Source organism: Lates calcarifer, linkage group LG18 (assembly GCF_001640805.2).
Source record: "Lates calcarifer isolate ASB-BC8 linkage group LG18, TLL_Latcal_v3, whole genome shotgun sequence".
NCBI classification, from domain to species: Eukaryota; Metazoa; Chordata; class Actinopteri; family Centropomidae; genus Lates; species Lates calcarifer.
The window spans coordinates 10,988,931-11,013,554 of NC_066850.1; the positions used below are offsets into that span (position 1 = coordinate 10,988,931).

The 24,624-nt window shown below is 43.9% G+C and overlaps 1 protein-coding gene across 1 annotated transcript; it reads right to left on the reverse strand.

Moving 5' to 3' along the window:
• Positions 1–69: 69 nt before the first annotated feature.
• Positions 70–24,535, reverse strand: lamb1b (laminin, beta 1b). Its single transcript, XM_018697286.2, is given in 34 exon segments — positions 70–752; positions 837–996; positions 1,114–1,290; positions 1,372–1,513; positions 1,600–1,807; positions 1,898–2,042; positions 2,124–2,330; positions 2,410–2,651; positions 2,764–2,948; positions 3,027–3,372; positions 3,375–3,395; positions 6,098–6,194; positions 7,203–7,420; positions 7,534–7,758; positions 7,993–8,156; positions 8,911–9,142; positions 9,229–9,372; positions 9,486–9,672; positions 9,886–10,006; positions 10,114–10,247; positions 10,529–10,687; positions 10,774–10,909; positions 11,558–11,637; positions 11,747–11,859; positions 12,318–12,494; positions 13,476–13,664; positions 13,924–14,044; positions 14,895–15,097; positions 15,535–15,598; positions 15,716–15,904; positions 16,510–16,583; positions 19,683–19,818; positions 23,446–23,621; positions 24,023–24,535. Coding segments are annotated over 34 exon segments (5,343 nt in total). The 5' UTR covers positions 24,057–24,535; the 3' UTR covers positions 70–615.
• Positions 24,536–24,624: the final 89 nt, after the last annotated feature.

Genomic DNA, 24,624 nt, shown 5'->3' on the forward strand with positions numbered 1-24,624 from the left:
CTGGAAAAAAACAATATTTTCTGGGTGCTCTATCCACCAAAAAGAAAAAAACTTGGATGCTTCAATAACTTCATCTTCAAATCAAAATTTATTCTTTGTTCATGGTCATAGCACTTTTCCACAAATGCCTTTTGGTCCAGACAATGTTGCATTTCTTTGGGTTTATATAAAACTTTTAATATTACTATCAAATATGTTCAGTCATATATTTAAATACACAGATTGTCGTAGCTTACACGGCTAAATTGTTCTATATTCTCTAGTTTCTAGCACTGAGGTCACGTTGGCTTTCAGTGGTTTCCTTTGGGACTTTAATACTTTACTGGTCTTTGGCAGCTTTAAGCTTGTTTCCATTGTTAAAATACTTCTTGGCACAGCTGTCTAATTTACCCAGGTGTTAAGTTGCTGGCTCACACACAATCAAAACTTTTGGCACCGACAGTGTCAAGCATCTTTAACAGTGTTTGGTCCTAACAGTTATGAAATACTCAGGGAATCATCTGGGAGCAGTTTGTTTAAATACTTTCCAAACATTTGATGCTATTAAAATCCCAGCCAGTACACTTGAGAACAGTAAAAGAGTTTGAGGAGCTGCAGCGTCCGTCCAGGTGATCATCACTGACAGGTGCTGTACAGAGTCACTTTGTGACTGATCTCCTCCAGGACCCGGCGGACAGCTTGCTCCAGCTCGGCCAGCTCCGCAGCTTTGGCCTCCAGGATTTGCTGGTTGGCCTCGTAGGAGCGCTCCAACTCTGAAAGTGACAACATTGTGTGTTTCATAGTATTTATTTATACACGTATCGCCAGTGATTTGTGACGTGTGTATCAATGGCTACCTCCGAGTCTCTGCAGCTTGCTGCTGCTCTGGGCAAGCAGCTCTTTGGCCTCCTGCTGCAGTTCATCTGCTCTCCTCCTCGCCTGCAGCACCGACTCCCCTTTATCCTCCACCAGGTCCTCCACCTCCTCGAATTTATCTTTCACCTCCATGTCAAATTCCTACACACACACACACATATGATTTACAGGGATGGAAAGTGGTCTCCTTAACCCAGTTTAATTGTAAGATATTTCAAAAGGTAAGGATGTGTGTGTGTGTGTGTGTGTGTGTGAGACCTGCTGCGCCTCCTCTGCGTCCTTTCTGGCCTGGTCGGTGATCCAGTCGGCCGTCTCCGCCAGCCGGTTCACCTCCAGGTTGTTCTGTCTCAGTAGGCCTACCTCCCTCTCCAGCTGAACCAGACGACCCGTGGTGTTACCGAGCTTCAGCTCTGACTTGGCCGTCTCCGACTCCACCTGACACACACACACACATGTTAAAGCATAAGATAATGGAAAACATCCTGTCATCCCTGTGTCTCTCCCAGTCAAACTCACAGAGATCACCAGGTCCAAAGTGCCTTTAGTGTTGTTCTGGGCCAGCTTGATGGCGTCCATGGCGATGCTCTGAGCACGCTCAGTCTCATCCAGAGCTGCCTTCACTACGTCTGCTGTCTGCTTCATGTTAGACGCCTGCTCGCTGATGGACACACACAGTTTACACGTTAACGCTGAGATGACTTGTTTACTTATTTAAAGCAACATAACGTAGATATCGCACGTTACCTGGCGGCCTTGGCCTCCTTCAGCAGCGTCTCGGCAGCCTGGATGTCCTCGGCACTCTGGTTCAGGATGGTCTCCACGCTGGTCAGAGTGCTGACCTTCTCCCTGATCTCCTTCGTCAGCTCCTGCAGCTTCTCAGACGAGGTCGGCATCTCCAGCGCCAGCACCTCATTGGCCACCTTCTCGATCACTGAAACATCTGCCTTGTCATCTGGATTGGACCAGAAACAAAATGCAGTTGATCCCTCTGTTTCTACAACCAATATAGTGATCAGCACTGGAAACTATGTGGTGTGCTCACTGGTGAGGAGGTCTCGTATCTCTTTGATGAGGTTGCGGAGCTGCTCGTTGCTCTGCTCCACCCTCTCTTTGCTCCGGTTGGATTTGACCAGCACCTCCTGAGCGTTCGCCTTGGCTTCATTCGCGCGGATGCTGGCTTCCCACACCTGTACAAAAACAAAATCAGTGACTGCACACGTCCATCCTGAGTTATTCTACATGAGCTAATGATGACTGTGTTCACTTACCATCCTGGAGAGCTTGTCCACCTCCTGCATAGCAGCTAGGATCTCCTGGTCCAGATCCTTGGCTGATTTGAGAGCAGTCTGGGAGGTGGTGACGAGGCCTTCGCATCCTTCTCCTCCACACAGAGGAGCTCCGTCTTCGCCGACGCAGCCCAGCCCGCCGCAGGACGAGCTAGAGCAGGCGTCGCCTTCGGCTGCACCACCGCACGTCTGCAGAGAAAGAGTGAACACCAAGAGTGAACCAGTCTTCTTCTCTTTCAGTGGATTCTAGTCCTCCAGCGTTTCTCACCTTCTCGCTCAGAGGTGACAGGTCAAAGTTATCCAGCTCGTTGGACAGTTTGTCCAGCTTCTGCGTGTTCCTCTGGTGCTTGCGGTCGAACTCCTTCTGACCGCTGCTCAGTTTGTCCTCAGTGGCTTTCCGTACTGTGGCAGACTGCTCCACTGTGTTCCCTGGATCAGTGGTGGAGGCGTTGGCCTTGATCTCCGCCATTGTAGACTTCATGTGTGCTGATGCAATGGTGTCCATGGCACCTGGACACACACACACACACACACACATCAAGAGGTTTTCTCTGTCTGGGATATCACAGTACTGTATAACTGATGTATGGGAGTCAGGAGATGTTAGTTAAAGGTTTCTCACCCTGGATGTTGGCGTTCTTGGCATCGTACACCTGCTGTCTCACCTCCTGGACCCTCAGCTCCAGCTGGTTGGCCTCATCCATCAGTGCGTCCAAGTTGACATCGGTGGCGTTGGCGTCATCGTGGAGCTGGTTCAATGTCTCCTCTGTCGTGTTCAGCTTTCCGTTTAGGTAGGACATCAAACCACTGAGGACATGATGAAAACAGTAATGAGAAGGTGTCTCCTACATCCCTCTGCTGGTCTCTGTTTGTCTCTGTACATACATGATCTGGTGCATCAGCTCCTGTATCTGCTCCAGCTTCACTGCTGCAGGGTTGCTCTCCACTATCTCTCTCACGGCCTTGACGTTTCTCTCCAGGCTGCCGATCAGCTCCTTGTACGGCGCCGTCACCCCGCTGGTCTGGAGCTCCGTCACTTGGGTCTCCAGACGTCGGGTCTGATTGGTCAGCTCGCCGACCACCGTGTCCCAGATGGCGAAGCACTGGTGGCAGGGTTTGCAGACGGGGAACTCCCCCTGGTAGCCCCTGGCGCACTTGTCGCAGCGTTGGCCGGAGACGCCCTCCACGCAGGTGCACTGGCCTGTGGCGCGGTGGCACTGCTGGCTGGAAATCCCCGAGGGTCGCAGTCGCAAGCTGGAAACACACAGAGTCAGGGAATGTCAGGGCAGGGACTAATTCCAGGAATATTCAAGTAAATCCAGGAAGAGGCATAGGTATATCCTGAGGTCATGAGCCCTTCCAACCGCAGATAATTTGGAATCAACAAGCCTGAAAACTGTAAAGACCCATAGAACAGTTAATATAAAAAACATCATATGGTGTGTAATCTTATATAGTGGTAGTTTTCAAGTCTCCCTGGGGAAATAAGTCAGTTAATTCAACCTCCAGCACCTCCTCCTAAATAAACTCACTCCTGAACTTGGACCATGGAGGTCGCGCTGACCCCCCCCAGAGTCCACAGGGCGGCCCTCCCTCCCTTCTCAGAGAAGCAGGAGGTTTGGTGTGAGTCAGGAAGAAGGAATGCAGGGACGTGAGAGGTCTCCATCAGCGTTGCTGCATTTTGTTTGTGGTGATTTATGGAGCGGAGGGCGAGGGTTTGGTTTGAAGTTGGTAAAATATTACACCTGTCTTCAGAAGCACGTTTGGGTCAGAAACATACACTGTGATTAAGGGCGACTGAGAAGCGCCACACGACAGCTACAGACCATCAACCCTGATCCTCATAAATCACACAATGCATTGCAAAGATGCAGACGCGACAAACATTTTAACCTCTTTAACATCTACATCTGGCCATAAGAGCAACCTCCCAGCTGCTGCAGCATCTGTAAGAGGCTTTATTATCACACTACTCCCACACATTTCTCTGTAAGGTGGCCGCAGCGCTCAGATTTCCCAGGAATTGGCGAGTTAGTGTATTATCTGTGCAGATAGGAAGAGAGGTCCAGCTGGTTTAACAGCTTAAGAAACCCTTTAGGGAATCCAGCGGGAATAATTCAGGATTCCTGGGTCCTCTGGGTGTTGGTGTATGACGAAAATGGGATGCCTGGGAGTTCTGGAAAACATCTGCTTCTCATGAGCGGGGAACAAGAGGTCATTCCCAGATCCCCTCCCTCTGCTCCCCCTCTCCTCTCCTCTCCTTCCTACTCCCTCTCTCTCTTTCTCTGAGGGTGAGCCAGCTACTGTGAGGCGCACAGATGGACTCTGCAGCAGTTTGTTTGACTGACAATAAAACTTTTTGGGGCGGGGGATCAGAGACCAGCGCCAACTCACTGATTCAGTGCTGCTGACATGTAGTCGCTGTCCGACAAAACCGATTTATTCCAAAGCCTTTTCAAACTCACCACCGGTGCTTTCTGGCTTGCATAATGAGCTGCTCACACACAGACAAAAACACACACAAAATGAGGAGAAAACCACGGAAAAACAACTTAAAGTCTTCCAACATGGTGACTCAGGCCAGAATGAACCCACCCAAGGAGAAAAACAAGATCTAAAAGAAACAGAGACAGAGGAATACAGCGCAGTCAGGGTGTATTTGGACAGTGTTTGGCTCTGGAAACTGAAATGAAACAGTGACCACGAGATTTAAGGCTGTTTGAGTGTGTTCACGTCCGTACTAGATGAACAACACCATGTTCCCTGGTGTTGGGACAATGAACCTTAAACATACAAACAAAGCAACTGAGAACTTGTTCTTGGCTTCTACCTGACCTCACTCTGACTGTTAATATGTTTCACAGTGTGTGTCTGTTTTTGGTCTTCACCAGCTCCTGAGGGGGAATATCTGGCTCTTTATCTGCAGAATGTGTCACAGTTCACTTCAGTAATTTGTCCATTCTCTGTCTGCCTTCGCCAAGAATCACTGACTCTCCTGTTATTTCACACTCTGCCCTCAGGTGACCCCAGCCTCCTCCCGCCTTCAAGCCACCTGACTCCTCCCTGCCCACCTACTCACCTGTACCTCATTTCCCAATTACTTCCTGGTGTATATACCAGTCCATTTCCACCTGCGCTCTGAGTGTCTGCTGCAGCTTTCAAGCCTAACTCATGTGTTTTTGACCACCTGTTTGCTTTTGGACTTTGCCTTTTTTGCCTGTTGCTGGTTACTTCCTGACTTCCTCTGTTCATCCCTGCCTGCCATTGTCTCCTGAGCCTAAATAAAGGTGAAATTTTTAAAAACTTATTGGTGTATCTGAGTTGTGCATTAGGATCCAACTGGTAGTGAACAGTGTTTTTTTTTTTTTTTTACTGAGAACAGTTGGAGAATGAACAAATACAGTAAAAACACACAATTAGCTGAAAGATGCTAAAATGCTTTGTAGAGCTGAGGGATCTGTGTCGACTGGTGACTCTGTGGCTTCATCACTACGAGCAACACCTTTTTAAATGTAGTCACCTTGACTAATGTAGAATATAGATTAAAGCAGCTTTAATATGATAGCTTTATTTAAGTTTGATATTATGAGATTATTTTCTGCCCTAAAACACAGACTGCAGTTACTACACTGTTGATTTTTTGATGATACCACTTGGTGTCACCAAAGTTGGGAATGTAAATTCAAAGTATTAAAGAGGTTTTTCCCTCTCCACTGTCGCCAAGTGGTGGGAACTGCTGGGTCTCGACCTTTTGAGATAATGTACGTTTATGATTTGGTGTTATACAATAAATAGAATCTACACATATAGTGGCTTTAACATCACTGTTTTTGATCTTATGTCCTGTAGTATAAAATATGTCATGTCATAAAACTGGAGCTGCTGGTAACTCATGGTGGGCTTGTTATTTTTCTGTCTTTTTGTTTGTTTACAGGTGATGGGTGAAGATGACTTACCGTGACATTTAACCTCTGGATTCCCCCAGAAAAGCTCTCGGCACTCTCGACACGTCCTGCCACCAAAACCAGGTTTGCACGAACACTGTCCTGTGACCTACAGCAACAGCAGAAAGACAAAGAACATCAGGTGGTGTCGCTTAGAAGAATCACGTCAGTTAGTGGATTTTGTGTGGAAAAACAGCTGAAATTTCAGACTTGTTTAGCATGATTTCCAGCCTTTCTTTCACTCGCAGACACAATGGATCTTTGTAGTTTGATACAAGTCGCTCCTCCTTAGAGAAATGTGTATTTAGTTATTCCACAGTGTATTCTGAGACTTCCTTCCTCTAATGGAGAGCAGCCAGTAAACACAGAAACCCAAATGTTTGTGTGTGTGCGAGTGGGTGCTCACTATTCTCTATTCTTTATGTGCATGTCTGAGTATACACATCCAAGATCTGTGTGTTTGAGTAAAGCAGAGCCACAGAAAACACAGAGAGAGAGAGAGAAGCTAATTCCCAAACAGCTGGAGACCGTATATCAAAAAAAAAAAAAAATTACACAAACATCACACAGGCCTTGGTGATTAGATGGGTTGGTCACAGTGATTTAATGTTGCCACGCTGTGTTCTGCTCTCTGGGAGAATCGTTTGGAAAATTTCCCCCACATTGTGTAAGGGAAAGTTTGGCAACAGCAGCTCGTTGACAGATGAGTTTGTGGGATTCAGCTTCGCTATACATCATGTTCATAGAGAGCAGACTGGAGCAGCTGCCGCAATGATAATGCAGGAAATAATGCGGATGGATATTGGACTTGCTGTGTGGTTATGACTCTGTGTGCTGCTGGTCTGGTTTTCTTTTACTTGTCATGAGAAGTAAGTGTGGTGTCCTGAATTTGTGTCCAGATTCAGATGTGACCCCATCCTTGTTATTTAGTCCTTTTCTGGGGGAGGTCTCCCCTTTACTGCTCAGGCTTTTATTTATAATTTTTTTTCACAGGCAATCTTGTAGATTGCCAGCTTCACCTCTTACCACAGCTTCTTCTGTTACCATGAAAAGTGTGGGAATGATTAGCATCACAGTTAGCTGTGCTGTTGGGTTTTCATCACGGTGTCTGTCTCACCTCGTCGCAGGAGGAGCCAAAGGAGTGGACGGGGTCGCAGTCGCAGTGCTGGCAGCCCGTTCCGCTGGCAATGTTCCACGTGTCGGGGGCGCAGCGGTCGCAGTTCTGACCAACCACGTTTGGTTGGCAGGGACACTGACCAGTGAGCTGATCACACTGACACTCGTCGGGGGAGGAGCAGACCCGAGATACCGTGCCCACAGAGTAACACATGCACTCTGCACAGAGGAGGAAAGGTCAGGCCTTTAGAAAGCTTTGGACTTTAAGTATTTGTCAATCTGAGTGGTTTCAACACTTGGAGTGACTGTTGGAAGACTATACATGTACTCACTCCTGCAGCTCTGTGTGGCAGCCCTGCCGTAGTAACCTGGTTTGCAGTGCTGGCACCCGTAGCCCTCGGTGTGGTGCAGGCATTTGAGACAGGCACCTGTGCGGGCGTCGCAGGACCCTGGGTCGTGCATGTCAATGTTGTTGTTACACTGGCAGGGCAAGCAGCGGCCACCGGGCACCAGAGGGTTCCCAAAGTAACCGGGGGCACACTCGTCACACCTGGCACCTGGATGAGGAGAGGAAACAGGAGAGTGGAAGTTTTTGTTTTTTTTTCCTGTGTTTTTAGTTGAGGTTCACGCATCTAGAAAAAGAGGCCAGCAGGCTAATTACAGAGGCACTGAAGTGTTGTTTGGGTTTATGATGTGACACGTGTGTGAGGTGAAGACATAATGACGTAAAGATTTAAGCACTTAGGAAAAAAAAAAGTTGCTTACATGAAAACAAATCTGTGTTTATTTACCTTTGTAGCCCGGGCTGCACACACACACCAGCTGGTTAGAGTAATCCAGCAGGTAACAGCTGTCAGCAAACTGGCGTCCACTGCGGGGTCCGTCAGGGCACATACAGGGGCGACAGTGGCTACCTGAACCCAGCTCCGGGTTACCATGGTAACCAGCCAAACACCTGGGAGTAAAAAAAGAAAAAAGGTAAAGTCGAAACACTCTCAGATCTCTTTGATTTAGCTTCCTGAGGCTGTGTGGAGGGAGAGCTTGGTCAAAAGTGAGTGATTTCCCACTGACACTCTGCTACTGAGGAATGTCTGTCAGGTTGTGTTCACATGATTCTACTTTTTACTACATAAAGTCCTCTGTGTACCTATAGAAAGCCTAGAAAACATTTTACTGTGCTGCTAAAACTGGACGACATAAAGCCTGAGCTCTAAACTCTGCAACCCATAATACAAAAGTGGATGGATGGAACAAACATTTCGCTGAAGATCTGAGGAGCCTTGGCACTGGTTAAATTTGTTCTAAGGGTGGCAGCAGCACTAGAGGCAAGAACACATGTTTTTACACTGGATCAGAAAGGGTTTGCAACACATCTGTAGACTCGAGACTTGAGTCATTCATAAGTCACAAAAATGAGGACTTAAAGGTGCTATATGAGCAGCGTTACTTCTTCATCTTGTCATGTTGGACTGAGGACAGACTGGATGCCACAGTGGCTCATTATTGCAAAGTGCTGTTACGAGACTTTTGTTTGTATGATTTTTTTCCTTCCACTTTTGTCTTTAGAGTTGTCCCAGGATGTCCCAAACTGTTGTGGTTTATAGTCAAGGACACTTCAACATGGAGTTTGAATTAAGCCTTTGACACAGTATCAAGCGTGACAGTCTAATTTAACTGCTCGGATTCAGTCTTAAATGTCATCTAATCACCTCTCACAGTTGTGTCCGGTGGTGAAGTCTCTGCAGCCCTGACACTCTCCGGTCTGAGGGTGGCAGTACTCGCTGTGGCCGTTACAGTGGCAGGGTCGGCACTGAGGGAAGCCCCAGAAGCCCGGTAGGCAGTGGGAACACTGACGACCCGAGGCCCCGGAGACGCAGTTACACTGGCCGGTCGCCTCGTGGCAGAAGGCGCTGACCGAGCCCCGAAGGTCACAGTCACAAGCTGAGGGGAGGTGGGGGTAGAATTTAGATCAGTTCATTTTGTGGTTTAAATGAGCATTAAACCATGAAATCGTGCACAATACTTACGTCTGCAGCCGGCGGGGCTGAACAGGAACGTAGCCGGGGCACAATGGTCACAGTTCCTGCCGACAACGTTGTGTCGACACCGACACTGACCTCCGCTGGCCTCGCACACACCACTGAGCGAACCCTGAGGGTCACACTGGCATGCTGGGAAATAAGATGAGGTTCAGGAAAACGGATATGTTACAAGAAATATGAATCACCATGTTGCCATGTTTGGACTGGCCAAAGTTCGCCCACAAACACACATAACTATGTACCCATGGCTCCTTTGTGCAGCAGAGCAGACACACTGAAGATGTAGTCGTTGCAGATGTCGGTCATGGGGCTTTTGACGACGCTCTGGCTGCTCTCCAGACATCGGTAGCGCTGGAATGTATCCCACGCTCCTTCACCATCGACCCCATTGAACATGTCCAGCTCGACGACCCGGGGCATCAGCACCAACTATGAAGACAGGAGGAGGAGGAAGAGGAGGAGGAGGCAGGGGAATGTAAACCACAATAAAAACATGGATTTGAAAGAAGAGTTAGTTTCTCTTTCTTCCTCTGCAGACAGTGTTGGGTGTTGGACGAACCAGAAACTCACATGGTTGAATCATCAGCGTAAAAACTGAGCAACAATTGCAGGTGTGTGTGTGTGGATGTAAATTCTACGTACGGAGTCGATGAGTGTGTATGGGCTCTGGACGTCGCTGAAGGACGAATAGAGCGGCAGACTGAGACGGACCGTGTAGTTCAGGCCTTTCTCAAAACACACCGGCCTCACCAGCAGCACGTGTCTGAAAAGAGTCAGAGCGTGTAGTGAAAACGTATGTGAGGCAGACAACACACACACACACACACACACACACACACACACACACACAGAGTAAGACTGATGCATTACCTGGATCCAGGTGGAAGAGAGATGGACTGCTCGTCTCCACTCTGGATGGAGTTGCTGCAGTGACCGGAGAAGGCTGGAGGGGTGTAGACAGGACGCTGCACCCTAACGTTCACCTGCTCCCACTGCTCTGGCAGCTGCCAACATAAACAGACAATTACACAGAAGTTATTTTCCTTTCTTAAAACTTAAACATAAATAATGTCAACATTACCCAAATTAAATTAGATCCACAAATATCTAACAAGCATCTGAAATGTATCTAACAGGGGTGTGACGATAATGAAATCAAAACCAAAATGGCGATTCAAACGTCCACAATCTTGTTTCACAGTACAAGAAGATGGAGCTGTGATGCCACCCACCCACCCCCGCCCTCCAGTTGTCTATAAATATAATCAGTTTATTCTTTTTTTACCTGTGGTTCATAGCGAATCAGGATGTCATAGTCCATGGACTCTGGGATGTTGTTGATGTTGAACTCTAAGTAGGCTCCTTCTGGCACATTAACGAAACCCATACCGGTCCACGTGGGACTACGATCCTGAGGATAAGGCCTTTGCACCACCGTCACACCCTGACACACAAACGAGGACAGAGAGCGGTTGGCATATCTAAGAACAGCTGCACAATAGCACCACTGGTATGTCATGACACACTCACGGGTCCGTGCTTGGCGTCCTCGGCCTCATAGGTGTAGTGATCCAGAGCGATGAAGTAGAAGCCGGACTCGACCTGATCGCAGCGCCGTCCGAACATGTGCTCCCTGCACACACACTGCCCAGAGTGAGGGTCACAGCTGTGGAGAGACAGAGATAGATGTTTTTTATCATATGCATGGCAGCATCTACAGTATATTTTTCATGTATTTATGTTTTGCTGCCTTTTATAAGTGCAGTTATAATGCAGAGAAATGCAAAGATGAACACAAACTTACCTCTAAACTGTAATTTGACTGGTTTCCAGCAAGTTACTGTTGTTTACTGATTCTACTCATGCAGTTCAATTGTTTCTGACCTTGCCCACACACATACACAGTGAAACTATTTGTTGTGGTTCTTGTAGTTACACAGCTTGTTAAATCTCTGTTCAGTCTCCTCCTGCTCTCTATGAATTCACCATACAGTTGTTTTTATGTGCATATTTTTCTGTTTCTGTTGTCAAATATCTTTTATAGCATAATTCAATACATCTGAAAAGCATCTTTTATCTAAAAAAAGCATCTGAATGAGCTGCAAACACGTATTTATGCTTGTAAAACATGAAAACTGTCAGCAAAACAGCTTTAAACTATCTCATAAATGTGGCTGATCAAGACCAGACCCTCGGCTTCCGAAATGTTTCCTGTGGAAATTGAAACAGGATGGATGGAGCCGGAGCGCCTCTGGGTGTTGTGCACATTCAGGATAAAAGATTGCATTCAATACTTTTATCTTCTAGAACTTACTTATTGTTAACAGCCCCACCCTGGTCACAGTCACATGGTCTGCAGCCGTCCATGTCATTGGACAGACCCCAGTGCTGCGGCTGTGGACAAAAAGTCAGAGAATAAACATTAAGTGGCTCTGGTTAATACACATGAACAGAGAAGGAAAAGTTTCCAAACTCGGGCTGACAGTTGTGTTTGGATGCGTACCAGACACTGATCGCAGTTGTGTCCGTCGACGAGCCGTTTGCAGAAGCACCTTCCTGAGATTGAATCGCAGGAGTTTCCTCCCGGCAGAGTCCCCAGCAGGTTACAGGTACAAGCTGCCAAAACACACAATGAAGCAACAGATTCAACTGCATTAGTCTGTCTGACTGTGGTATATGTTTGTATATGTACACTGAGTATGTTTTCCTCACTATGAAAACCAGATCCTCCACAAAACCAAAAGGGAAAGTAATGTACTACGTTTTACTACATTTGTTAATCAAGATCTCTTGAAGTTGAGGTTTTTAATGAGTTTGGGCCTTTTCAAATTAAAGGACAAATTAAAGAGGCTCTGGCTAAGATTAAGGGGTCTGGTATGTTTCAGGGGTAAATTAAGCTGTAACTTCCTGTGATTAGTTTTCCTTTTTTTCAGTCTGTGAACTTTCACACAGAGACCTGGAATTAATATGGCAGAAAAGCTGAACAACTTTTTTTTTCTCAACAAAAAGAAAGGAAACATTACAAAATCCATATGCGAGATATAATAATAACAATATGACTAATTCTGACTTACGCAGGCAGCCCTGAGGCCCCTGTCCCAGCCCATAGTGTCCCTGTCTGCAGTGGTCGCAGCGCTCGCCCTCCACATAGGCTTTGCACCGACACTGGCCTGAGATCAGCCCAGCCGCCACATCAGTTCGTGAGTCGCACAGTCCGCCCTGCAGAGACCCGGCCGGGTCACAGTTACACGCTGTGAAGACATGAAAAGTGATATTAGGGAGATTATATGGACACCAGAAAGCTCGTTATTTCCATATCTTATGGTTATGTGAAAAGATATATCACAGATTTCAGATTATGAGATGCATCAGGAAAGTAACTATAACAGGTTTTTTACAATAGAAGTTACTCATGATAGTGCTCAGCAAAGTAATGATTACTTAAATATTGAAGGAAGGTTCACAGTGTCCAAAATGGAAGTGATTCATCCTCTGGGAACTATGAGTGCACACAGTAAATTTAGTGCACATTAGATCTGATATTTTCTATGTTAAAGTTGACATTTTGGTAATGATGATGGTGATGCAAGACAAGAAGTTCACCAAAAACATTAGCATTTATCCTCCAGGGATCATGAATACACAGCAAATTTAAGAGCAATATGATACAGAAATGTTGAAACATCTTGCAAAATAACATGATGATTGGAGGAGGGCAGAAAGAAAACGAATGTCAGAGATACAGTATGTTGAAAGTAGTGTGGAAAGTAATGAAAAAACCAAAGCCAAAACAACATTAGCTTATCTTATAATAACATTACAGATCCAGTGAGAAAGAACAAGATAATGAACAGCAAAGAGCTGCAGAAACAGTGTGTAATTTAAAAGTCAAGTCTTGTAAAGAGGAAAAAAGAAGGGGAGGTAAAAAGAGGGGGAGGCTGTGTTTCATTTCACAGCACTATTTCCACTTGTACCCAGTACTTAGTAGGTAATTACAATCACGCTGTAACAACAGCTACTTTCTACTTTTCACTTCAAAGAACTAAACACAGTTGGTGAGTGCAGCTCCAGATGTCGCAGGTCTAAGGCAGAAACACAGAGAGACATGTCCTGGAGGAGGACACACCAACATGTATTTTAACTGACTGTTTGTTGTAATGGGTAGAAAGGACCATAAAGAGGAGGAGCAGTTTAAACAGTCAGATGTCAGAGGTTGTGTGGAGGTGACGTACGTTCACAGACGTTAGGGTCCCTCAGGTCTCTGTTGGGGTGCTGATAGAAGAAAGGCGCGCACTGCTCGCACTGTCGGCCCACCGTGTTGTGTTGACAGTCGTCGCACACGCCCCCACTCACGTTGCCGGTCGTCATGTACATGGCCAAGTCGAAGTGACACGAGGTGGAGTGATGGTTACACTCGCACCCTGAGAAAGGAGGGGACAAAGTGAGGAAGACTTACTGCTGGTCTTTCCTTGGAAAATGTGCATTTTATTTTATTTTTAAGCATGGTGTATAGACTTTACTCTTGTAAACTATATATCAATATAATGTTTCATGCTTTTGTGATTATTTATTTATTACCTCATTGTTTTATACTGGAATGAAACTATTTGTTGAGCTTTTAATGTGTAAGTGTGAACAGGTTAGAGAAAAACACAGATTGGTTTGTGTTTGTGTTCTTACTCTTGCAGGCATGGGTGTTTCGCCCCTCTGCAGGTCTCCAGGGTAAATCATGGTAAAAGTCTTGGCAGCGCTCACAGTTCAGTCCCTCAGTGTTGTGGTTACACACACAGCGGCCATGGACCTACACACAAAAGTAAGTTATTACTGATTTAAGAATGTAATCTAACCAGTATATTTGTTTAAATTCAGAAGTATTATTGGAGCAATTCAAATTGTTGGAAACTAAATCTAAAAACTGAAGTGAGAAGTTCATTCTGAACCTTGACTACAGAAGTTGAGAAAATAATCTCTCCACAAGTCAATCTGGTAGATGTAATCTGCTGATGAAGATCATGCGATATGCTCAAAAGCTACAGAATAGCTACTAAATAGACCATGGGTTATTATAGTTTTAATCTCAACTGCTGTTTCCAAGCACAAAAAACAAATCAGTTTTTGAGCCTACATGGAAAACAAGTTCTTAAAAGTGCTGAGGGAAAATGTACAGTTGAACATCTATAAGTTTGACAGCCATTTGCAGATGAAGATCATGTGATATGATCAAAAGCTACGAGACAGCTTACTAAACAGATGTTGTGGTAATAAAACTGCGACAGCATGTTTGTGATTATGATTTGCTGTTGATGTGATTTGAAAACAATGCAACTCTTGGTTGACAAAACATCTTATGCTCCACTTAGTGGCTGTACTGAAGCTTTCAGTCATATCACATGATCTTCATCAGCAGGTGCTATTATCCAGTTGTCACGAAATTGGAAATATTAAAATTTCCATTGATGCTTAAGATGATCAGACAGACAGTCCATCTGCTGAGGAAAACCATGTGATGTGACTGAAAGCTCCAGAACAGCTACTGAATGGGTAAGATAGTTTTGTTAACTTCTGTTTCTAAGGTTAAGAACAAACTTTAAATCTTGATTCAGCTCTTATTTTGGTAACTCTTTTATCACTCGACAGTGTGTTTGATGTACCATGCCCTCAGCTCCTATTGGGGCTCCATCGATTGGGGCGCACTCAGAGGCGTGACCGTAGCAGAAGCAGTTTCCACGGACAACCATGTCGTAGAGGGCGTAGTAGTACTTCTCCGTCACCTCATCGCGGGAGTCGAGCAGGTTGTCGCCCAGAGTGTGGAGTTTGATGAACTTCACCCGGAGGTTAGTGATTTTCAACATGTCTGCACACACACACGGGATTAGTGAGGTTATATTATTATTATGACACTTTTTGACATTTTTCCTGGGAAAGATGCAACTTCAGACCTCGAGGACGCCGCTGCCGTTCCTCACACACCCACAGCATTCACCACATACTTATTATAAGGCCTCTGCATGTGTGTGTGCGCCAAGAGGTGAGAGTGTGTACGTGTGTCTTGGTCTGGATGTAGGTGAGTGTACAAAGGCTGAGTCGCTTCCATATGTGAAATTTTTTCCAGTGCTTTTCTATCTGACCTCTGACCCCCACAGCTGTGCTCCAGGTAGCTGTTACCTGGACTACAGACAACTAAAAAGTGACTGGGAATCATCTCAATACTGTAACATGTTCACTGCTTGTCTTTAGGGGAAAACACCAAGAACATCAAACCTTTTTAATGCCAATTCAAGAGCTACCTACTCTGTATCCTCGGGCTGTAGGGGTCCTCGATCTTGAAGGCTGGATCCAGCACCCGTAATATCACCTAAAATCAGAAAGCAGGTGAAAGTTTGTATTAGAAATGACTTTTGTTAGCCTATGGGCTCTTTTTCCTCAGAGACTGACATCCTATGTTCTAATTTGACACTCTCATCCAACCCACCTCTCCCTCGGTGGACGGTTCGATGTCTGAGTAACGTGCGTCACAGATGATGTCATCCACTCTGACCATGGGCCCGGTGGACACACCGGGGAACGAGGACTCACAGTCGTAGGCGAAGTAACGGTAAACCTGCCAAGTCTTCCCAAAGTCCATGGACCGCTCGATCACCATGGCAGCCGGACGAAACGTCTGTGAACAGATACAGACAGAAAATTATTCTGAAATTACAGTAATTACAGTGATATCCAATAGTCCAAATAGTCCAAACCTTACATGAAAGTTTCTGTGTAAAGGGAAACCAAATCATAGTGAAATCCAAAACAAATTTTTCTTATTCCTTGTCATCTAGACTCACTCGCTGTGAAATGATGATAACTTATGGTTTGGATAAATTAAAATAACTTAAATATAAAGCACTAGCACTGCTGTAAAGGTGGTGGCTGCTGAAGGTGTTGATCTTTCCTGTCATCTAACTGAAAACAGGATGGGACAGGATGTATGTTGCATGTGTGTCTCTGAGTGTGTGTTTTGACTACAATGTCAATGAAAGACAAGAATCCAGCTGTCCACCATCATAGCCAACCATGTGACGGTGTTCAGGGCTTTTTATTGCACAGTCCCGAACTCTTCCTCTCCCTCCTCCTCTGATTCCCACCACTCTCCAGAGACCAGAAGGATTTTCCACATTCCTCTACCACAGCTGTCTGACACCGTGTTTATCTCCATGCAGTGAGTATGTGAGTATTTGCATGATATTGTGTATATATGTTTGTGGGGGTGTGTATTAGAGGCACCTTGAAGGTCATGATAAGGTGCGTGAAGTGAAACTCAGCCTCCAGATCCAGCTGGATGGTCACATTTTCCACACCTGCAGGTGAAGGGAAACACACAGGAAATGAACTATTAAAGTTGTATGTCTTTCTTTCCATTCATAAGAGTTCTGTATTTAAAATGTCAACAGATCCCAGATGGGCTCTCTCACACACTTTAACTATGCTCAACATTTACAGGCTCTTTGTGTTTGTACAGCAGGGTCAGCTGGCTCTCTGGCAACGGCTACATACAAAACTAATCAATTTAAAGTTCGGCTCTGGATTGTGTTGTACCATCACTTAAGTTTGTGTGCAAAGTCCTAAATATGTGGTAGTTCCAGATTTGAGTTAGTAAATCATGTTAAACCATTAAAACTTTAGAAATATCTTAGAAAAGACTAGCAGTGTGTAAATTAGTAGCCATACTAGAGGCGTGGTGTTAGAAATGGCAGTTATGGTCTGTCCTTTGGTCCACCACTTTGGTCCAGACTGAAATATCTCAACAACCATTGGATGGTTTCCCCTGAAATTTGGTACAGATATTCTTGTTCCCCAGAAGATAGATCCTAATGACTTTGGTTTTCCTTTAGCTCCACCATGAGGTTGACATTTGTGGTTCTGAGTGATATGTCTCACCAACTACTGGATGGATTGCCATTAAATTTAGAACAGATATTCATGGTCCTCTGACAATGAATTGTTAGAATTTTGGTAACTCCTTCATTTTTCATCAGATAAAAATTACACCTGCCATCTGCGTATTAGCACTGCCACTGTGAGCATGTTGGCATTAGCATTTAGCTAACAAAGTCCTAGAGAAATCTGTGCTCCAGTTGGTATAGTACAGTTAAGAGTGACAGGGAAATATCAAAGCAAGCTAAGCAACATTATTTAGTCATTTAAGTCCAAAGCTATTGGTATAATGTTTTGTCATTTAAGGTTACAGTTCAGTTAACTGCTTTCAGAACTTTGGGTACAATTTGATCAACATTATTTGTCCATCAATGTTTCTATGTTTTGTAATGTGAGGTATAATGTGCGTATTTAGGGAATGTTTTCTCTTTAAATGATTATTAAACAACATTTTGATCAAATCACCACATCTACCTCTTAACGCTACTTAAATTAGCAAGTTAGCTCTGTCATTTAGCTAGTTCAGTTTGCTGTGTTCTGACAGTGGGTGCAACCTGTTCAATGTTATATTTGGAAATTAAAGTGATTAATTAAAAAGCACTTTGATCAAATATCACGCCACATATATCAGTATCCTGTTACATCTTTTAACAATACTCTTGGTCTAAGTATTAGCCAGCTATCTTTAGTTCTGTTAGTTAGCTAGTGCAGTTAGCTATGTAACAATCACAGTTATCGAGTGTAAATATTTAGCAACAACTAATCTCTATGTAAGAACTAGTTTGTGTGGTGCAGCCCAATAGTGCTACGTAAATCTCTAAATATAAAGCACTTTAGTTTTAGTTTCTAGTTTTTACTTAACGACAGCTGGTGAAATCGGCTCAGAGGCCAAGATGGAACTGGAGGACTACTGGCGAGGGAATTAGGAAATCCCAAGTGAAGCCATTGTGTGTCCGCAGCTTCCTGCAGTTTGAGGGCCATCTGCACTGCTGGCCGCCGCTCCCTCCATGACTCACACCTCTGACAGATTCCCACCACTCTGAGGGAACAGTGTGTGAATGTACAGTGTGTGAATGTGGGAGCAAACAGGGCAGGAGTTGATGGTCTGCATGAGAACTTGCTGCTGTAATGTCATTTCTTTCAGGGATCCAATTAATAATATTATGATGGAGATTCTTGGTTTCAACTATAGTGATTTGCCTGTTTATTTGGAAGAGTTTGGAATAACCCAAACTAAACACATGCTGTATATTTACACAGGACAAGAGGCATCTGACTGCAGTGTGTGCTGTATATCAGCTGCCTGAGGAGACCGTTGTTCCTCTGGGTGAAACACAGGTGAGGTTCCTGCTTTGGAAACAGGCCATTAGTGTTTAATTGTGCGTTGGAGGCACCGTAGTCGTGCTTGTTCTCACATCAGGACTTTGCGGTTTCTGCACAGAGTCTTTAAAGTTTTCTTGAAAACATCATATTAACATCTTTAAATGTATTTTCTTGCAAAGAATTGTGACAGATTCACAATACATCTGCACACATACTGGTTGAATATAAGGCACATTTGCACACTGCTCTTTTGTGTTAAGCACTTTGGGACAAACCTATTTATTATTTAAAGTACCTTAAGTACTGAGTGATGGGATCCCACATGAACACAAAATTATCTGCTCAAGTTTTAGTTTTTCACATGAAAGCTTTATGTATTTTTTAAAGTAATTAATGATTTATCTGGAGTTTTTCTCGCTGGTTTGAAGCGGGTAAAACTGGGATGTCTCATGCTTCTAGTGCACCACTCAAGATTTAGCAACATTTGAATAAAAATCTGATGACAGTTGTGGTGTTGTTTGCTTACATTGCCACTGTAAATCAAAGGGTTTGAGCATAAATTAGCAAAATGGCATCTCAGAGTTCTACTTTTGTGACTTTTGTCTTGAAAAATCTTTTACATAGTGTGTAGTTATACCTGAGAAATAGTTAACTCAGTGTGCTGTAGCTGTATATTTAACCATAGACACCATAGTTTTGTTGTTTTATAGAGTGTTTATGATCATACACCTGGCTTCACTGTGAATTTTCTCCATGTGAAACTATATGTTAGATGTAGGAGAAAGTAGATCCTGTAATTACTGAACTCATTCTTACAGTTTCTCAGGCTGAGATAACTTTAACTCATTCCCACTGCAGATCCTTCTAAACCAATGTGTCTCATTACACACTTCCTTCTTCCCCACTTTAAAGGCCCATGTGTGTCCAAGTGATGACACACATCTGTTTCTTACCTGCACACCTGTTCTCCTCATCTCACCTGTAAGCCCCGCCCCCTAGGCCTGCTGTGATTGGCTGCAGCGAGAGGCTCTGTGATCTCCTGTCTACTCATTACTGAGCTCAGTTCCCATGAGAACAGTCTCTGTGTGAGCTCACACGCTACTCTGCTCTACATTCAGGAAGTCAGTGTCTCTAATTCAAAAATGAACACACTCTCTTTTCTTGTCTCTCAGGTGTGTCTCCTGTTTCCTGTCTCTCACCGTTCTCCGACTGCCACCAGGTTTTGAGGCGGTTGGGGGCGAAGGTGGTGACCACGTTCTCAATGGTGTGGCTGACAGGGTTGACGTCCTCGTCGTACATCTGCTTGGAGTCGCACGCGAAACATTTCTTCTCCTCCTGATGGACAGAGGGTTAGAGGGCGTTAAAGGGTCAGTTCACCCAAATTACAAATAAAACATCTCCTCAATAACCTCTCATGGCATTTGCCACTCAAATAGAGTTGGTTTTATTTGCCTTGGGTCTGAGATTTCTGCCTTTTCTGCCAGCAGAACAGGCTATCAACTATTAGTGGAACTAATAGTAGTTCCAGTAAAAACTATTAATAGTGAGGAGTAACTGTTGAACTGTGCTGCAGTCAGGCAGTCTGATGGATAAAACTAGGTGTGTTGGATGCAAGGAACTTTACCTGCTTAACTGCATCTATGTTTACAACTAACATTTACTGTTTCCATTGTTGATTAACCTGCAGTCATTTTCCTTTTAACCAATTTATCTTTTGGGTTAAAAAAAAGGTAAAAAAAAAACAAAAAAACAATGAAAAAATGTCCATGCTATTTCTTCAGACTGCTTGTTTTGTCCAAGAACGATTCAGATACCTCTCATATAAGAAAAGAAGCAAATACTCACATTTAAGATGATGGAACCAGATTGTGATTTTTTTTGAAAAAACTATTGAAACTGTTCTGATCAAAGTGAATCACCTCAACCTTTCTCCTCCAGATGTCAGAACCAGATCTCCAGCTCCAGATCACATGAATCTAGATCTTTACCTAGATTTCTCTACCACTGCCAGAGTCAACAGTCTCCATCAGGGAAGTATTTCTGACAAACTTTATAAAATGATGACATTACAGTGAGGTGTAATGGCGAAAAGAATCACATATCTCTTCAACTCTTTAAAGTGTGTGCACTATATCAAATAAATTAAATTCTCAATAACTTCTTAGGCCCTTTTTTGAATCAGTTTCATCTAATTTAAATGTTCTTGTGTCTGAATGGGCGCAAATTCCTGCAGCTAGTTTCCAAATTCTTGTGTAAAGCGTGAAACCAGAGAGTGAAGGGTTTTGCAGCAGCAGATTCATGGCAATTGTTTTAAGACATCATGTTTAATAATCACATATGGGTTGAAGTTTTGTGTGTCCACATACTTTTGGCCACGTAATAGTGGAAAAAGATCTTGGAGAGGTGGATTCAAATGACTGATGTACAGTATATATCATGTTTCTCGTATGACTGCCTGTGCTGTGTCTGTATTCACGGCCTCGCCAAATGGTTTGGCATGTACACAAACTGCACTCTGGTTCACACACACACTCTTCTCACAATATCTCAGCGTGTGAATAAACAGGACGAGTTTCTCAATTTCACCGAGCCCCAGCCAACTATGTCTGTGTTGAAATGTGAGCAGAGCCTGGATAAGTGGCTCCACTCAGCAGTGGTTAAAAAAAATAAAAATAAAAATGTCTGCCACTTGAGTCGGACTTCCTCCCCTCCTCATCTGCAGCTCATACTTGTTGACTGTGCTCATCCTCGGGGGAGCTCAGAAAAGACCCCCACACTGTGATTCCATAAGGACACCATTCAAACACAGAGACTTGCCAAAGGATGTTTGATAAAAGGAGAATATCCCCAAAACCTCGCCCCCGGCTCACATGCACAACAGGGCAGGGATTGTGAGGCACACAGTGCTTTTATTGTGAAGGGGAATGTCTGCACTCCCACTCGACAAAACAGCAAGCAGATACCGTGCATGTGCATGCTCCCACACACACAGACACAATGTAATCTGGGTAGTTTTTGGTTCATCTGCGGGTTTATCGCTGGAACAGTCACAGAGACAGAGCTTAAATCAAGCTGGTGTTTCCGCTGCAAGCACAGATCATCCCCAGCTTCATTCATTCATTCAACCACATCGCTGACATCAACTGACCCTTTTCTCTCGCAAGAATTCATAAGTGATAAGTCACTGTCGTAAATATGTCATGTTCAAGTCCAACAGTGCTTTAATGAATTCTTTATTTAAGTGAGAACTGAGCCACTTTCTGTTCTGTAGAGATGTTTCTGACAAGTTATTCCTCAAGAAACTGCAGGAGAAGGACACAAATCACACCTTTTTACTTAACTTATTGAACCTAACCTCATGGTTTATACAGTAAAGTTCCATTTTAACCCACTGCTTCTACTACAGCGCAGCTCACAGAGATGACAGCTGTAGTTACTGTGTTACTGTGTGTAGTTACTTTACAAATGAAGGTTCTTTTCAGACAAAACATATGATGAGTATTTGAAAGATGATGCCCTGTTTGTAAAATGCTATTTACACATAAATACATGAGCAGTAATATACAAGAGGTATTGACTGTTTTTACTTTGAATGCTTACTTAAGTTATACAATTAAGAGGCATGTTCAGTACAGTACTTTTCCTTGTGATATAATGGAGTATTTTTACTTGCTTTCACTTAAATAAAGGTCCTGAGAGAAACATATTATCATCCTCACCATGTGAATTCTAAATTGATTAGTTGTTTGGTTTGTTAAACATTAGAATAAAGTGGAAAAATGAACAGAATCGTGTCACAGAGCACAAGGTGATGTTTTTAAAAAGCTTTTTGTCTTGAATGAATTGTCCAAAACTCAAAAATATTACTATACTGCAGCATAAGACTGAAAGAAAGAGACAAATCATCACATTGGAGAAGCTGGAAACATCAAGTGTTTGGAAATTTTGCTTAAAAAAAAAAAAAAAAAAAAAATCAGTCACCTACAAAATAGTCACTGATTATTTTTCTTTTAATCAACTAATCGACTGTCTGTCTGACTTATACTGTTTATATACAGCAGATAGATTGTTGATGAGAACAAGGATCATACTTGTTGCATGTGTCACACTTGGCTGATAAACTTCATCTGAACACACAGTATTTTGCCAAAACCAGCCAGACTGGAATCATAAAAATGCTTCATAATAACCCAAACAGCCTCCACTCTGAGCACTCACAGTGTAACTATCTATACTGTATATGAAGCATCACATGCAGTATATCACATGAATGGATATCAACAATAAACACAGAGTTATTGTTTATTTTTCCAGATCTTCATGGTCCCGATGGGGAAAATGTGGCCTGAAGGCAATAACAGGAGTAAAACCACAACCACAAATGAGACGTAAACAAAAAGCAGAGAACATAATGGTCTGTGGTTTATAATAAGCTCCTGCAATCAAACAATAGATCAGGATCATTCGTGCACACTATAGTTCCCTCTGTCGCTTCAGGGTTCAAGATTTTCAGTTACTGACTCATTCACGGTCTTTGAATCTATTTTCCCACATGTCATGCACAACACATTAGTCTCAAACAATAAAAAGTAAGAAGAGTGATGTGATATCAAGAGTTAGCCACAAAAAATGTTGTTATGTGTAACCAACCAGCACTCTGGAGCTAAAGGGACTCATTAATCAATCAGTTATAGAAAATCAATGTCAACATTTTTAAAGAAAAATATCCAAAAGAATCAGTGGTACCAGCTCCTCAGATGGTGAGTATGTTAGCTTGGGCTCTAGAGAGTAATGATTAATGCAAATTAACCTGTCAGACCTATTGATGATGAGGATACTTGCTGGTTGCAGCCTGTGTAGTTCTGTGCTTTGGAAATAAAAAAAACCCCTCATCAATCAGTGTTTCCAAACTCACATACTGTACTTTATTTTCTGTTCCCTCTCCTTTTCTTTCTCTCTTACCTCCAGATGTCCGACGATGCAGAAGCGCTCCGGCTGCTTCAGGCCGCAGGTGGAGGAGGCGGTGAGCTTGTGCGCCCGGCCGATCAGCAGGTCACCTGTGGCGGGGTAGCAGCTGCCTTCGGTGCAAACGTCCGCAAACTCCGGGACCAGCGCCCTGACAGGACACCAGCACAGGGCTGCGGGGAGGAGAACTGTTAGAGGACGCACCAAGTCTTTATTTAACGCTGAATCAGATCCTCAGTTTAACCGGCCACTGTTGATATTTAACAGTCTATTTGGTTTTAATTATAAAACCCAGAAGCAGAGCAGACTTGCGGCCAGACCACTGAAATTAAAATCACATGGATCACTCTGTAGAAACAAGGACTGGGGCTGTGTGCAGCTTTACCTTCTCCTACCTTATGGCACAGTATAATTTCTGGGAAAACGCATGGAGAGCAGTGCGTAATGGTTTTCATGTGGATCTCATTACATGTGTTGATGCTGGAGATTTTCTGGCAGCTACAGAGGATGAGATTCCACCCAGGCGAGCTGACAGCACCTCAAACTTCAAAAGTAAAAAAAAACTTCAACTCACCCAAAGTTGTTAGAAAGTGGATTACGAGCGACATCTCCGACTGCGGAGCTCTGACATAAGGGTCCAACAGCAGCGCAGCGTGTGTTTTTGATGAGTGTATGAAGTGTAAAGTCAGAGGCAGAGGGAGTTGTCCTGTTGAAAAGTCCGCATCCCACCAACCAACCAGCCAACTCCACCCTGCTGTCAACAGCGCGCCGCCACAGTTCACCCTAGTAAACGAGCGCACCCTCTGCTGGCAGCGCCGCTTTAAACTAAGCCTTCTGTGTGCATGTTTTCTGAAATGTTGTGTTTTGACCTTCAGGGCCACTGTACTAAAACTGTTGTGACAACTGAGCAAAATGGAAGCATTAATGTTTTAATGATATGAACAATAAGTACACAACAAACTGTTTTATTTGTCTTTATGTTAAACAACTCTTAAGGCTGCACATTTCTCTGCTTTCCCATGACCTCAATGACAAACAATGACTTGATTCAGACAGAAGAGTCTTAAATGTAGAATGACAGTGTGTACATGATATGTCCAAAAATATATGATTATGAAAAAAGTGCTGGTTTGTGGTATTTTGAATGTAGTGTTTCATTTTGCAGCAGATATGGGG